The 15,040-nt window shown below is 37.6% G+C and overlaps 1 protein-coding gene and 1 long non-coding RNA gene across 3 annotated transcripts in view; one reads left to right on the forward strand and one right to left on the reverse strand.

Annotated features, from left to right (window-relative positions):
* Positions 1 to 13,582, reverse strand: part of LOC106957079 (uncharacterized) — a 37,958-nt gene extending 24,376 nt beyond the window's left edge. The window contains exons 1-2 of the long non-coding RNA XR_001426889.1: positions 13,523 to 13,582; positions 11,728 to 11,916 (exon numbers count right to left, since the gene is read on the reverse strand). This is a non-coding gene — a long non-coding RNA (uncharacterized LOC106957079). The remainder of the gene's footprint in view (positions 1 to 11,727; positions 11,917 to 13,522) is intronic.
* Positions 4,039 to 8,153, forward strand: pck1 (phosphoenolpyruvate carboxykinase 1 (soluble)). Of its 2 annotated transcripts, none has more exons than XM_015048279.1 (10): positions 4,039 to 4,223; positions 4,507 to 4,765; positions 5,251 to 5,435; positions 5,531 to 5,734; positions 5,850 to 6,037; positions 6,123 to 6,285; positions 6,375 to 6,599; positions 6,728 to 6,859; positions 6,961 to 7,056; positions 7,175 to 8,153. In XM_015048279.1, the coding sequence occupies exons 2-10, from the start codon at positions 4,542 to 4,544 to the stop codon at positions 7,630 to 7,632; spliced, it is 1,875 nt and encodes a 624-aa protein (XP_014903765.1). In that variant the 5' UTR covers positions 4,039 to 4,223; positions 4,507 to 4,541; the 3' UTR covers positions 7,633 to 8,153. The 2 variants fall into 2 exon arrangements, with proteins under 2 accessions (XP_014903765.1, XP_014903764.1); XM_015048278.1 differs by having other exon boundaries at positions 4,040 to 4,223; positions 4,481 to 4,765.
* Positions 13,583 to 15,040: the final 1,458 nt, after the last annotated feature.

Below are 15,040 nucleotides of genomic sequence, written 5' to 3' on the forward strand. Positions count from 1 at the left end.
GAGTAGAAACTGGTGAAGACTTTGAAAGCCTGCTCCTTTGGTGAATGCAAAAGGGAAAGAGCTGAAATGGGATTTGGGATTTAGACTCTGTGTGAAGGAAACTAAGAGTCTGCAGACAGGATGCATCTGATGGAGATGTCAAGAAAGACCTGGTGTTTCACTGGTTGAAACTGGAAAAGCTGTTTTTCTACCACTAGGGTAAAAATGGTGACGTGGTTATCCTTTTATCTTTGAAAGTGAAAGCAGTAGTGAAATGCGTCTCATGACCTAATCAAAGGAACTAATGCTGTGAAGGCAACAAGTACAAACCAGTTAGAGGTGGAAAATACTTAGTAAGTCTTGTCACCAAACAAGTACTTTTTACTTTTTCTTTATTTTTGAAACAAACTTTTATACGAGATAGATTTAGAAGTAAATATAGCCACTACTAGTAGCAGTCTGCAGATCTTTTTTGTGTGAGACATGCAAATGAGCAGCTGGAAAGGAATATGTAAAGAAAAATTATTCAGGAATATCATACCAAAAAAATGATTTTTACATAATTGTCCCCTTCAAGAAGCGAATCCAAAGCAAATGTGTTTTTTAAAAGGTTTTCTCGGCGCTAATGGTCCTCAGTCCACAGGAAGAGGGGCAGAGAGAAGAGGAGCCCAGTCTAGGCTAAAATTATGCAGACTGAATTATGACCCCATTACCAACTTACTTTGATGTTTTATGAAGTTTGTCTGTCTCATCAGATTTGTGCCACACATTACTGTGCCAAAGTGTCCACATACTGGGCTATTTTAATCCAACAGCAAGGATGTGTGTTTGTTTTTTAAAGAAATGTTTTTGATCGTCTGAACTAAAAACAAGCCTTCCTCTTGGCTGACCTCCATTCACTGGTGAAGCTGGGCAAACTGTTTCCCTTAAACAACTGCTACATAAGATTATCTACATATTTTGTAGAATACTTAAATTTAGGGAAAAATTACTTTCTTCCTCTATATTTATGTGACTAACCTGAGGTCTAGGAGTGTAGATTCAACTTAGCTCTTTAGAACTGCAGTACAATATGATTTCATATTTATGCTGCAGGAGAAAAATACATGAAATCTTTTTATTTTTATTTTAACAGCCGATTTTTATTTTGTGTGTGGATGAACACATCATTGAATGAATGACTGTAAGAACTTGTTTTTGTTAAACTTTATCTAATTTTTCCCTCATTCTACTTAAAAATAAACTGCCGAAAAAAAAAAAGAAAAAAAACCCTAAATGAAGACTGATGCAATTTTACATTAAAAGATAACATCCATTTCATCATCTGTTTTTCTTTTTGCTCACGCACAGGCACATATCTTGCAAAATAACATTATCTTTTGCTGAGAAAGCTGTTCGGTCAGCAATGCTGTATTGATGTCTTTTGCTCTAAATAAACCAAACTCCTCATGGAAGCACCAGTCAACTCGCACACACACACCGAGCAACCTGGTTGGAGCCAGTTCCTCTTGGGAAATTGATCACTCTGCACAGTTTACGATATAAAACTTAAATAACTTATAATACATTTGTTTAGGGTATTTACAATGCTTGATTGGAGCAATAGTAAAATAGTTTAGCTTTTTTGATTCAAGGCAAGTTACCTAAATGCAGAAATCAACTTCGACTAAAAATGTATCTAACAGCCTTTATTTTCCAGGAAAGGGGGAATTCAGGTAATTAGCTTGCATTGTTAAAGCTAGTTGGGAACCTCTGATACCTGTGTGCTTAAATTAAATCAGTAATCACGGCTAAATGTTCTGAATCTTCACAAAATCTGTAATCTCAATGTGACTTTATACGACATGAAAATGCAATATCACCCTCACGTCACACGCGGATCACAACCGAAAGAACGAGATCCTGGATACAAGCTGCCACTGTAGGTTGGTTGGACTTTCCGATGACTTCAGAGAGAAATATGTATTAAAGCTGCAAATTCCTTCAATTTTCTTTATTTCTGGCACTTTAACCTGGGAAATCTATTACGTTAGAGGTCCATTGCAATTTGATCACAGGTTATTGGAAAAAATGAAATGTTTAAATAAATATAATCCTAAACAAACAGAGAATTATGATCCTTGTCAGAATGAATCAGCTAAAGCGTGCTGTGAGAAAACAAGTGAGTGCAAACCTGAACAACCAGAAGGGCTAAGTCAAACAAAGCTTTAAATAACTCTTCATTTATTCAGAGTATCAACTAACTTCAGTCAGAGAGTAAACACCAAGTCTCAAGACATTAGCTGGGAGGAAACTGAAAGGTGCCTTTCTTTATTTCATCCACTTTGTGAAATAAACCAAAGTGAATGTTAAATTAATTAACTTGCATGACAGCTCTGTCACACTGGGAAAAAATTGAACAATTTAAGTCATTCCCAGATCAAAATTAACTATCATCATTGTATAAAAACTTTACATGCAGTAGACTTTAATTAGCATCAAGCATATGGAGTTATGGAGGAGTGCTAAACATAAAAATGAAAAGGTAAGACTGAAATGTGCAGACTGTCCTAGTTTTGTAATCTGCCAGGAAGTTAATGCCCAGCTAAGAGTGCTGTTCATAAAACAGCTTCAAAGAAGGTGTTGTGAAATCAGAAGTGCCTCTATGACACATTTTCTTTTTCCATCCATTCACCTTTCTTGCCCAGTAATCAGTTTTAGAAACCTGTGAAGTTATACTGAATATTGTTTCTGCCACTGTAGATTTTTGGCAATAACTTAACTGCATTTTAAAGTTAATCCTGAAGAAAATGGCAAATGTATTGCATAATTCATCAGCAGAGTAAAGTGTCTACATGAAAGTAGAGATTTAGTTAGTTTTTGTTCTCAGCCTTCAGGTGTATTAGTCTTAAGGTTAAATGGCAAAACAAAAATCTCAAGAGAAGCAACTGTTTTTGCCCACACAAGAAAGGTCAAAAGGCCATTTCCAAACAACTTGGAAGTCTCTTATTCCAATACCAGATTCACTGTTTGCAAGTTTAAGTTGATATACGTCCTAGCTGTAGACGTCACAAAAAGTTCATGGCAAAGTAACTCAGTATTTAGAGCCATTTTGTTAATCCCAGAGCTTGTTCTCAGATTCCACAGGCCAGTTTGCACATTAAACTATGAGTTTCTCTCAGGATAACAACACCAAACAGTATGAAAACTCTGAAGGCTTTCTGAAATGAATACAGCAGCCAGGAATCTTGGACAACATTTTTAGATTAGTAGTTGCCGTCAGTAAAGGCGACATATTTTGAAAGATTAGAAGAAAACGGCTCAATTAGCTCACTGTTGGCAGCATTTGACCCAAACCCTGAAATAGCAACAAGTCAGGTTTCTGCAGTCTTCATTCCCCTGTACTGTATCTTTCACAGCAGGACCATGTCAAACTTAAAGATGTGTTAATCAAATACAAATATCTCCTCTGTTAAAACAACGACTATGTCCCTCGTTATCTTCAGTTCTCTGCGCACACCAACCCCTGACTGAACCTTTAACTCAACAAGCCCCCAGATGTCAGCCAATACAAAAGAGGCCAGCCAAAATGTTCTCAACGTCACACTGCAGACTCACGACAGCGAACCCTGAACTTGCATCACTTACTGTGTCAAAGTTCAAAATCCTTCGCTGCAGCGCCAAGTATGAAGGAAGTTATTGAATGTTAAATATCTTAGGTCAAACTGCCTTCTACAGAAAGAATAATTAGCAGAAAAAAATGTTTGAATCACACAGAAAACATTTTCTTAAGGAATTTTAGATATAAAACAGAAATTTTGCTTCGCACCTAATACTAAGTTCCCAATATATGTATTATTAAAACAAGCTCATCTCTCAATTAATTAAAGACATGACAGATTATTATTGCCTTAATGAGCAAAAAGCTGACGTCTCCTCAGTCTGAGATTTGAACCCTTTATCATCATTCATCTGACACCGGGGGGAACCGGTTCTGTGAAGATGACATGACGTCCTGTGGTTAGTTAATAATTATTCAGTGGCATGTAACACTGTCATTTCAACACAACAAGGTTATGCACACACCTCCTGACACACCCCTCTCCCTGTCAGAGGGAAATCCCAGGGTATAAAAGGAGCAAACCTTCTCCAGAGCAGACACAGCGGACCACCAGTCCTAAACTCAGCTGAGAACAGCCGTCACCGAGAAGCTTCAGCCGATGAGGCCAAGCTAACAACTTCTTGCTCCCAACAAATTGTTGAAGGTAACTTCAAAACTCTGTTTTGCAGCTTTTGTATGCATGGAAAGATGACATGAAATGAGATGTTACTGAATGCCATCAGAGATGAACCAGGATCTGAACAATTGTGACGTTTTCTGTGTAAAAAGCTAACTTTTATCTTCTGTACCTCTTTTTCTCTTCATGGTTTTATCTTTTTCCCATTCCCTTTTGCAAACTTTCTCCCAACCTTTTTCTTCTTATTTTACTTTCCACTAATTTCTCCCCACCCTTCACTCCAGACATCCTCTCATCTTTTCTCTCGCAGTCTATCGACTTGCTGTTTCTCCGGACTCCTTCACCATGCCTCCTCAGATCCAGTCACAGAACCAGAGCGGACTCAGGGTCCTGCAGGGTGAGCTCAGTGCCCTTAGCCCTGCGGTCAGAGAGTTTGTGGAGACCAATGTTACCCTGTGCCAACCCGAGTCCCTTCACATCTGCGATGGCTCGGATCAGGAAAACCGAGCCATCCTAACTCAGCTGGAGGAACAAGGGATGATCAAGAAGCTCACCAAATATGAGAACTGGTAGGTTGATCTGAAGCATTTAATTAGGGATGAATTCCTTCATGTGAAGGATTTCTCTTTGAAGGGTTTTTCTAATTTGTTGCAAAGTGCTGCAAAGACATAGGGGCTTAACAGTTTTAGTATGAGATATTTTTGTCTACCTATCACTATAGCTAGAGTTGTTTTTGCAGCAAAGCATCAGTGGAATCAGTAAATTGTCCAGTCATGTTGTTGTTGATGATAGTTTGCATCATTCCGTCATCAGTCGTTGTTTTGATTGACAACATACTTAGAAAATATTGTGCCGTCTGACAAACCAGAAAGTCCAGTTAGTTCAGCTAACCAGAAGTGTTTACCAGCAGTGATAGATGAGAATGACTTGCAACAAGCTTAACATCTGTAAAATTTGTAGTTTTTCTTTTTATTTTCTAAAACAAGACAGAAGAACAAAGACATGATTTGCTGTGAATTTGTCTTTCTTATCCCTTATATTTCTAATTTTACAGCTGGTTGGCTAGAACAGACCCAGGGGATGTGGCTAGAGTCGAGAGCAAGACGGTAATCGTGACTCGGGAGCAGAGGGAAACGGTGCCCACGCCACTGGGAGGTGGGACCAGCCAACTGGGGCGTTGGATGTCCCCGGAGGAGTTTGACAAAGCCATGGCTCAACGGTTTCCCGGTTGCATGAAAGGTACTACAGCAATGAATGTCTATTTTGAATCAGTTGATGAAAGTAAATGAAAGAAAAGACAATTGTAAGCAATCCTTTTACCTTTCTGTCCTCAGGTCGCACCATGTATGTGGTTCCCTTCAGCATGGGCCCTGTCGGTTCTCCCCTCTCAAAGATTGGTGTCGAGCTGACTGATTCCCCCTACGTGGTGGCAAGCATGAGGGTGATGACCCGAATGGGGAAGACTGTGCTCAACGAACTGGGAAATGGCGAGTTTGTTCGCTGTTTGCACTCCGTCGGCTGCCCTCTCCCACTTAAAAGTATGTCAAAAAAGTTTACCGAACATGTATTAATATGATACTTTCTCATTTTCCAAATGTTCCTGCAAACCAAAATAATTCACATATTTTAAAAATTCTCTGATTTTCCTTTCAGAGCCCCTGGTAAATAACTGGCCCTGCAACCCTGAGCAGACCCTCGTCGCCCACATCCCAGAACGCAGACAAATCATATCATTTGGCAGCGGTTATGGTGGAAACTCCCTCTTGGGAAAGAAGTGCTTTGCTCTCCGCATTGCCTCACGCATTGCCAAGGAAGAGGGCTGGCTTGCTGAGCATATGCTGGTAAGCAACAGGCACAAAAAAGGATTGAAGCCATTTCCAACAGCTTTTTCAATTCTGAAGATGACTAAGTGTTTCTCCTGTTCAGATTCTAGGCATCACCAATCCTGCTGGAGAGAAGAAGTACATGGCAGCAGCCTTCCCTAGTGCCTGTGGTAAAACCAACTTGGCCATGCTCTGCCCAACGCTGCCTGGCTGGAAGGTTGAGTGTGTTGGAGACGACATCGCCTGGATGAAGTTTGACAACCAAGGTAAGAAATCTTTCACTGGCCATCAGCTGTGGAAAACTGAAATATCAGGAACAACTATGAAAACTAACAGATGTTATTCCTGTTCTTAGGCAACTTGCGCGCAATCAACCCTGAGAATGGATTTTTTGGTGTTGCACCTGGTACATCAGCTAAAACCAACCCCAACGCCATGGCGACCATTGTTAAGAACACCATCTTCACAAATGTAGCAGAAACCAGTGATGGTGGCATATACTGGGAGGGAATGGAGCAGGAACTGCCTGAGGGAGTAACGCTCACATCATGGAAGAACAAGCCCTGGAGTTCAGAAGACGGTAAGAAACCCACAGGCTTAAAATAAGACCAGAACAGATTTAATAAATTACTTAGATATCTAATAAAATACAAACTTTCCATTCTGTTTAAAGGCAAAAAATAAATTGTCTTGTCTGTTTCTCTATAGGGGAACCCTGCGCTCACCCCAACTCTCGCTTTTGCACCCCAGCAAGTCAGTGTCCTATTATTGACCCACAGTGGGAATCACCAGAAGGAGTCCCCATTGAAGCCATCATCTTTGGAGGCAGGAGGCCAGAAGGTGAGCAAACATTGAATCAAGAGAGAGGAGTAAAGATGTAAATTGGGAGCAGAAAGTAAGAAAAGATTAGCAAAGATGCTAACATAACTGATTCTCTTCAGGTGTTCCTCTGGTATATGAAGCCTTCAACTGGCAACACGGGGTATTTGTTGGCGCAACAATGAGGTCAGAGGCCACTGCAGCAGCTGAACACAAAGGTCAGTGACACTAAGAAGATCTCCTTTGGTCTTTTGGGTATTTTACAATCTGCAACTCCACAGAAGTGAAGTAAAGCCACACTCACTCACAGCCTCTCTCATTTTTTTCTTTACCTAGGCAAGGTAGTCATGCATGACCCCTTTGCCATGCGACCTTTCTTCGGCTACAACTTCGGCCAATACCTCTCTCACTGGCTGAGCATGGCCGACCGTCCAGGTGCCAAGCTGCCCAAGATCTTCCATGTCAACTGGTTCCGAAAGAGCCCCAAAGCTGGCTTCCTCTGGCCTGGCTTTGGAGACAACATCCGCGTTTTGGACTGGATGTTCAGGCGAGTGGATGGCAATACCGGCGCCATGCCTTCTGCGGTGGGCTACCTGCCCTGCAACGACTCCCTGAACCTCCAGGGCCTACAGGGAAAGGTGAACCTCAGTGAGCTGTTCTCCTTGGAACATGAGTTCTGGCAGAAAGAAGTGGAGGAAGTGAGGAAGTATTTCACCACACAGGTGAATGATGACCTGCCCAATGAGATGGCCCGTCAGCTGGAGCTGTTGCAGCAGAGGGTGAAGCAGATGTAGTGAGGAAGAAAGCAGAGGTTAGGTATTTTTAATGGAAACTACATGGATTTTTGTCTTCAGTTTGTCAATCATAAAGTGATACGTATGAGATTCAACAAGCTAGTTGGAATTGTAAAATATTTCTTCATAGAGTTTAATTTCGCAACCTTTATGAGCAATCCTTCTTTTAATATTTTTCCATGTTGTTTTCCTCTCTGCTACCTAGCAAGAAATACCTAATGATACTTTTTGGCATGGCTAATTTCCTCCAGAAATATTTATTTTCCATCCATATGCTGTTGTAGCAGGACAGTGTATTTAAAACCATTTGTAATATGTTGTCCTACTCCGTGTATGTCTATTTAAAGGTAACTTATTTCAGATATACATCATCGTTTCCTATTTAAAGGGATAACTGTTTTCTGTTCATGTTATTTGATGTCTTAATTTATTTTTATACAACACTGGTGACATTTTGTTCTGTTTATTATAATTTGAATCTCTCAAATGAGAAGACAGCAATAAATGCATTTAAAGATATATTTGTGATTCTGATTCATTTTTCAGTGGTTTGCCATGATGACTTTCCTCCTTTTATCGTTAGGACATCAGTAGACAAAGCATGATTATATCAAAACATTTTTTACAAACACATGAATTCTGCAATGTACTAAAGAGTAGCAATTAGCATCATCTGAAACAACTGACTCAAGAACTAAGACAACACAACTAAGGAGTAGCATCAAATTAATTGAAACATCTGATTAAGTATTTCATAATGTCAGACAAAACATTTACAAAATTCTGATATTTTAAAGACCAAGACAAAAGACCAAGACAAAACAATGCTTAAGGTCGTATTTGTATAATGTATCTTAGAAGAGGGTAAATACTGCCAGTGACATTGTATGGTATTTACTGTATATTCAAATGTCACAATAGGCTGAGCAAACAGAAAACACAAGAAAGCATATGTACAAACATGAACTCTCACATTCACAGACTTCGGGTCTGTATCTTATGTATTTTTGGTTAAAACATATTTGTCCTTCATTTAGTGGATTTATTTTCCAGAAGACAGAGTATCCCAAAATTGTATGTAAGAGTAGTGATACCTAATAATAATATTAATGAGGAGAAAACATATGTAATATTTAAATATAATTTGGTTTAGTCGTCTAATGTTTGTACACAACTCTGATGCATCGTATGAGTTCAGGATCCTTTTTATGCTTAAATGTTTTAGATCAGAGTTAAGCTACTGCTCTGAAAATGATCAGGTGCTGGAAAATAATAAAAAATCTAATGAAGTACAAAAAACATTGATTGTCATACAGAAGCTTAAAAGATCAGAGAGTTTGGATGTTAAAATTCAAAAATATGCAAAGTATTGAATTTCAAAGTAAAAATCAACCTTTTTTTAAGGCTGGTGGTTTTTTATTTTATTTTTATTTTTTTTAAGTTCTCTTCATAAGCAAAAACATCTCAGATGAACATGGAGTACAAAACCCCGGATCGTCATCAGCTGAACTGTGTTTGTGGGAGGCCACATGTTTCTGTCCCAGTGGTCGCTGTGGTTTCATAACAGGTGAAGATAATGAAGGAACCACAGTTAATCATCACTCGAATGTTTTTGACTTTCTCTCACATTGAAATTCTGTGTGCTGATAAAACTTATGCTGTTTCATGCTGCTGTAATCTGTTCCAGAAGGATTTTAAAAACACAATACAAACAAGTGTAAGGTGCTCCAGTAACATCCGCTGACAGATTACAAGGAACTTCCCTTCTTCATTATGGATGCAACATTATAAAAACATTCAGATTTTTATTCAGTCCTGCTTCTCCTAAATGTTGTCAAGCTATTGATGGTATTTAAGTTTTATCTTTTCCTGCTTTAGCAGGTGCAAACAAACACAGCTAAATGTTTTCAGAGGTGATCTTAAAGTCACTTCAGCAAATTTAAAAGTCCACACATCCCAGCTCATTTGCAGCTGGTCTGATCTTTAAGATGTGTGAATTTTCTAATGATGTTCATAATACAGGATGTGTAAAAAATAATAATAAAAAGCTTTCACATGAGCTGTATGTCAGTTGCAAAGTGGAATAGTTGCATGACCTTTCCCCTACATCTTTAAAAACAAGAATCTTGTTTAGTATGTGTCTAAGTAAATCTTCACCACTGATTCTTTTGGCAAGAAGACAATTATTTTTTTTTCGGATTACGCTGACAATTATTTACTTGTTTTCTGCCATGTGCAGACAGTCTGAATGTTCTTGTTTTTCAGCTGCCTTATCTGAAGAAATAATTACCTTGCAAGAACGTAAGCTCCTAATTTTACAGCATGTCCCAAACATGTTTTTGTGCTCAGCTCTTATCACATTTTCTGTTTGTGATTTAACAGGATTATCTGTGAATTTACACATTTGTTTCAGTGTATAATTTATACCCTACGTTCCTGTTTTCTAGGTTTTTATGGCCTTGTTATGTAACATGATAGATCAGTTACTCTCACCATTTTTGCAACAGTTTTGGTTTTTAGAAATGTTATTGTCACACCATTACATTATATTATAGTGTGTATATTTTCTCACATCATTTTAAATTCTACTCAACCTAAAAAACAGTAATAAAAAATCAATCAAATTTTATTTTTTTCCAACACATTGTGAGATCTTTAGCCTCATGTTATAATATTGTTATTTTTCTGAGCAAAATAATTATTTCAGCTTTTCTGCATCAAACGAGGAAATTATGACAGCCGATGTCAGACTGCCCAGGGCAACTTTGGCTACTTTATAGTAACTTACCACCACCAGTGTGCCAATCTGTCCTAGTTAAAGAGCTGTACTATATTTTACCAAATAGTAAGGCCTCTTATTTTTTCTTTATTGAAATAAACAGGAGGTACATCCCATGTCCTCAGTTTTATGGTGTGCAAATTGTGTTAATATTCAATATGCATGTATAAAAACATCATGAAAGGATAGTACTGTGAAAGTTATCTGCTTACTGAGAGATTATCTCACAAGCGAAGTTGTAATTCCCAGTGAACATGAATGAACAAGCGAAGACAGTTTCTGAGAGACAAATTGTTCTAAGAGATAAAAAAGTTTATCAGCTGCTGCTGCTCATATAAAGGCTTGGAGTCCAGCATTATACAGTAAGGATTAGTGAATGCTGACTGAGTTTGTTGGATTTAAGAAATATTTTCCCAATTTTCAAAGAGATTTTTGATAGTTTTCCATATTTTGTCTCATCTGTCTTGGGTCTTCCTTTCCTTCCTTAATACTTACCAAATTTCAACAAAATCCACTTTGCTAAAAAGAAAAAAAACTACTAGGCCAGTTAATGACAAGCCATCACAGACGCACAGCACCACCAATGCAGGAACACACTCGCCTCTAAGCTGGGTTACAGTAACGGATTAACAGTCATATTTTTACCTGGTGAGAACCAAATCATGTATGAGGACAACATGCAAACTCCATGCAGAAAGAGCCCAGGGTGAGATTCAGTTGCAAGGCAACAGTGTTAAACTGTGGCAACGCGCAGTCCAACCTCAATTCACCCTTCATATATACTGGAGTGAAACTGTACTAGAAATACCATTTGTTGTCAATCACTGCAAAAATGCAAAGTGGATCAGTTTCCGGTTTTGAATGTAGTTATTAAACTCATTTAAAGTCAGGTTGCATTTCTACAGCAATACATCGACAGAGCCAAACTGTACGAACACCAAAAGGTCATTTTAGAAATCATCTCAGCAGATTTAAACTCACAGGTTGAATCAATGCTTATTGGAGACAGACTGGATGCAAAGTTGAAAGGTCTTGAAACAGATTAGTGCACGTACAGCAGCTTACTTAGGAGAAATGGTGCATGTCTTGTGTCACATACAACAATTTACACAAAGTCTCAACAGTTAAGTATTTCATTGTTCACAGACAGCTGAGTAAGGGAGAACAGAAGGAAGGGAACAATGTGAAGTTGTGCAATGAAAGGACAGCCTGCAGCATCAAAGGTGAGTTCTTATCAGCTGTGAATGTAATATTTGCACAGTGAGCTGATAGAGCTGACACAGTAACACGGCCCAGAGGTCCGGTCAGACTCTCACCTCCAGTAAAACGTCAGCAGTGACGCTTCCTGCTGGGTGCCGCTGGTGATCAAAGCTCAGAGGGAATTCCAGACGATGCGTGGAAAAGCTGCAGCCAGAAAACTCCACACTTCACCAGCAGATCTGATTCGAATCACAGCTCCAGGAACACCGACGTCTGTTCTTTCTCATGTTTTAGCCTTTATACACCTGCAAACAGAGAAAGAAGTAAAAAGTCGACTTATTTTTTTCATGTCTGGGGTGAAGATGAAGAAGATATTCTTCAAAGTATAAAACATATGTTTTGTAAAACAAAGACTTTAAAATGCATTAAAGTGCAAAAAAATATATTTCAGTGACTGATATTGATAAATATAGCATATCTGATTGATTCTAGCATTAAAAATACTAGAAACCAGTATTTTCTGGTTTAATTTTCAAACCAGAAAATTGTCAAGACAACAAAGACACAACAGTGTAACAGCAAATAAGACAGGTTTCAAAATCAAAGAGAGGACTATTAAGAAATAATGTTAGAGCGGGTCACAGTCATGCTCTGAATTTCTAAAAATTAACTTAATATTATTTAATCCCAACATTATCAACTCCTACATGGCATTTTAGAGATTTTATGTGAAACAATGTGACCAGAACAACTTAAAAAATCTGAAAATAAAAGTCCTTTTTCAAAACTACCCAAATTCTGAGCTTTACAGCCGAGCCTTTGAGACTCATCAAGCATGTTCAGTGTTTCTCGCTTCTATATTTGGCCAAATAAAGACATTTATTGGTGTCTCTTTGAGAGACACACCTGACAGACATATCCTGGTAAAGACTAAAAGGTACAAAGTTTGTAAAATGACTCACTGACTGATTTTTGATTGTCAGTGATCAACCTTTTTCATTTCATTTCCATTTTACAACCTATAAGTAAATCCTTCATATCTTTTCATTTCTCCATAAACACACAGAATAGTATGAGGTAAGACAGCAGGGCGCCAAGTATGCAGCAGGACAGTAAAAAACTGCAGTAGCCTGTAGTAAGAGCCGTCGTAGAAACTTGGCAAAATCACAAAACTGTAACGCAAAGTTCACTGGAATCTGCGTAGTAACTGGCTGGGATCCATTTGGGATCTGGGAATCATTTACTAACTGATCAGAAATCTGCCAGGAGACAGTCGGACAAAAAATCAAATCCGGTGTGTGGCAGGTATGTCCTGCCTCGGCAATTTATTAGGTTATTGTAGGCAACTCTTACCTTTAGTTCATCTTGAAAAAGACATTAAAAAAAAGAAAAAATGAAAGGAACTGATGTCTAACCAGTGTGAACAGTATTACAAGTTTCGGTAACATTTATTTGAAGGGGTGTGCATAAGACTAACATGACACTGTCATAAACATGACATAACACCTGTCATGAACATAAAGAAGTCTTTATGATTGTTTATGACAGTTGTCATGAAGTCTCATTCAGTAAATAATGACACTTTTAATGCAAAGTTGCTCTAAAAGTTGCATTGAAAGTCCATTAAAAATGCCAACTTATCATAATTTACAAAATCATGCACCAGCAGGTGACATAAAAAACACATTAAAAAAAAAACGCAGCACAGTTTGGGAAGAACAGTCAGCTTGTTCACACATTTGCTGCAACAGTACGGTCTAACACTCGACAAAAACATTCCATCCTCCGCTGAACTATATATAAAAAATGAAACGAACATCTTACAAAAAGTGTTAGCTAAACGATAGTAAAACATTTTGTCATCAACTGCAACTTTTAGATAGTAAAACAGAAGTTCCGTGAAAAACTCACCTTCTTCCGTAATAGCCATGAACGGAAAGAGGAAGTGACGTCACAGGTCACAACCGCAAAACTTCAGCTAAGCGAAATTTTCTCAAAATTATAGATTCTTTTAAAATAATAATTTCAAGATAAAAATGAAAGACAATAAAATTAAGAAAAAAAAATAAAAATACATGAATATACTTAACAAGTGAGGGGATTTTTGTGGAATGCATTATGTTTTCGTTTTTCCACGCTACAACTGCTGGTTGCATTTAATCATTTAAAAGTTTTAAATTCTATTGTTTTGTTAATTTTATGGATCATTTACCACTTTGGTTAGTTCCTGCTATTTTTATATAAAATTTTTAAAAAGTTGTCTTGGCTTGATGGTTGAAATCTTGGATCTTAAGTCAAATTGATACCAAATGGACAGAAAATTGACTTCACAGGCCTCAAGGTAAAAGAGCACTTAACTCTTAGATCAAGTTAACCTGCTACTTCAACAGGACTTTGTGAATGTGAATTATTAAATGACACATTTATGAAACATCCTTTATAAGGACAGTGGTGTCTCAGACAGATGCCTTTGCCGATTGAACTAGTAAATAGTGAAAGTTTTCAGATTTTGTTATTTATTCAGGGTTCAGTTTGCAGGATTATAAATAGAGATAATAATGGATAACAATTATTTTTTTAAAGTAATCAAAAAACGTGTCACTTCTTGTTTAAACAACATTGCTTTCTTTTCAAATTAAAAGTATTTGTTAGAGTTTGTGCATCTACACATTCCTGCCACAGGTTGTCAGTTTGAGTTGGAGACCAGCTGAGAAAACACTGAGACTCACAGCTGATATCAGGATTTCACATTAACCAATCATTTAGTGGAAACCACTGAATCTTTATACGTTTTCTGATTGGCTTCTCAGTTATCTTTACTTTCTACTTGTAGATTTACAGAGGTTGCTGTCATGGTTTTATGTGAGGACATAAGCCAATATTTGACCTGCCATAATTTTGACTCTGAGAGAAATGTACTGTTCTTTATCTACCCCACAGCCATATAACCTAATAAACCAATAAAACTAATCAAATGCTATACCTCTGCAAAAGTCACAATCAGAAAAAGTAAATGTAATTAAGCTGCAATAAACAAGGTGTTTGAGGAATGGTTTAGCAAAACTTGAGTTCACTTTACTTGAAAAATTAAAAACAAAATCATTATTGAAGCAACAGCAAATATAAAATTGGTGGTCAAATGGAACCAATGAACATTAGCTCTCTTGCTTTTTCTTTTTTCTATGAAATATCTCAAGACATATTTAAGTTTCTAGACACAACTAAGACAAATAAAAAAGAAAAACAAAGTTTATGCAAAATATGAGCCCATATTAGAAATTCAAGGCAGAAGTTCTGCTATTTTAAAGTCCAGGTGAGAAAGAAACACTAATTGAGTGGTCCTGTGTCTCAAGATGATATTTTGAATTCAAGGTATATTCAAAATAATTAGCAACAGTGAATTTCAATGCATACAAATTTATTAACTTC

Source organism: Poecilia latipinna, unplaced genomic scaffold (assembly GCF_001443285.1).
Source record: "Poecilia latipinna isolate Pla-1442-1.1 unplaced genomic scaffold, P_latipinna-1.0 Scaffold871, whole genome shotgun sequence".
Lineage (NCBI taxonomy): Eukaryota > Metazoa > Chordata > Actinopteri > Cyprinodontiformes > Poeciliidae > Poecilia > Poecilia latipinna.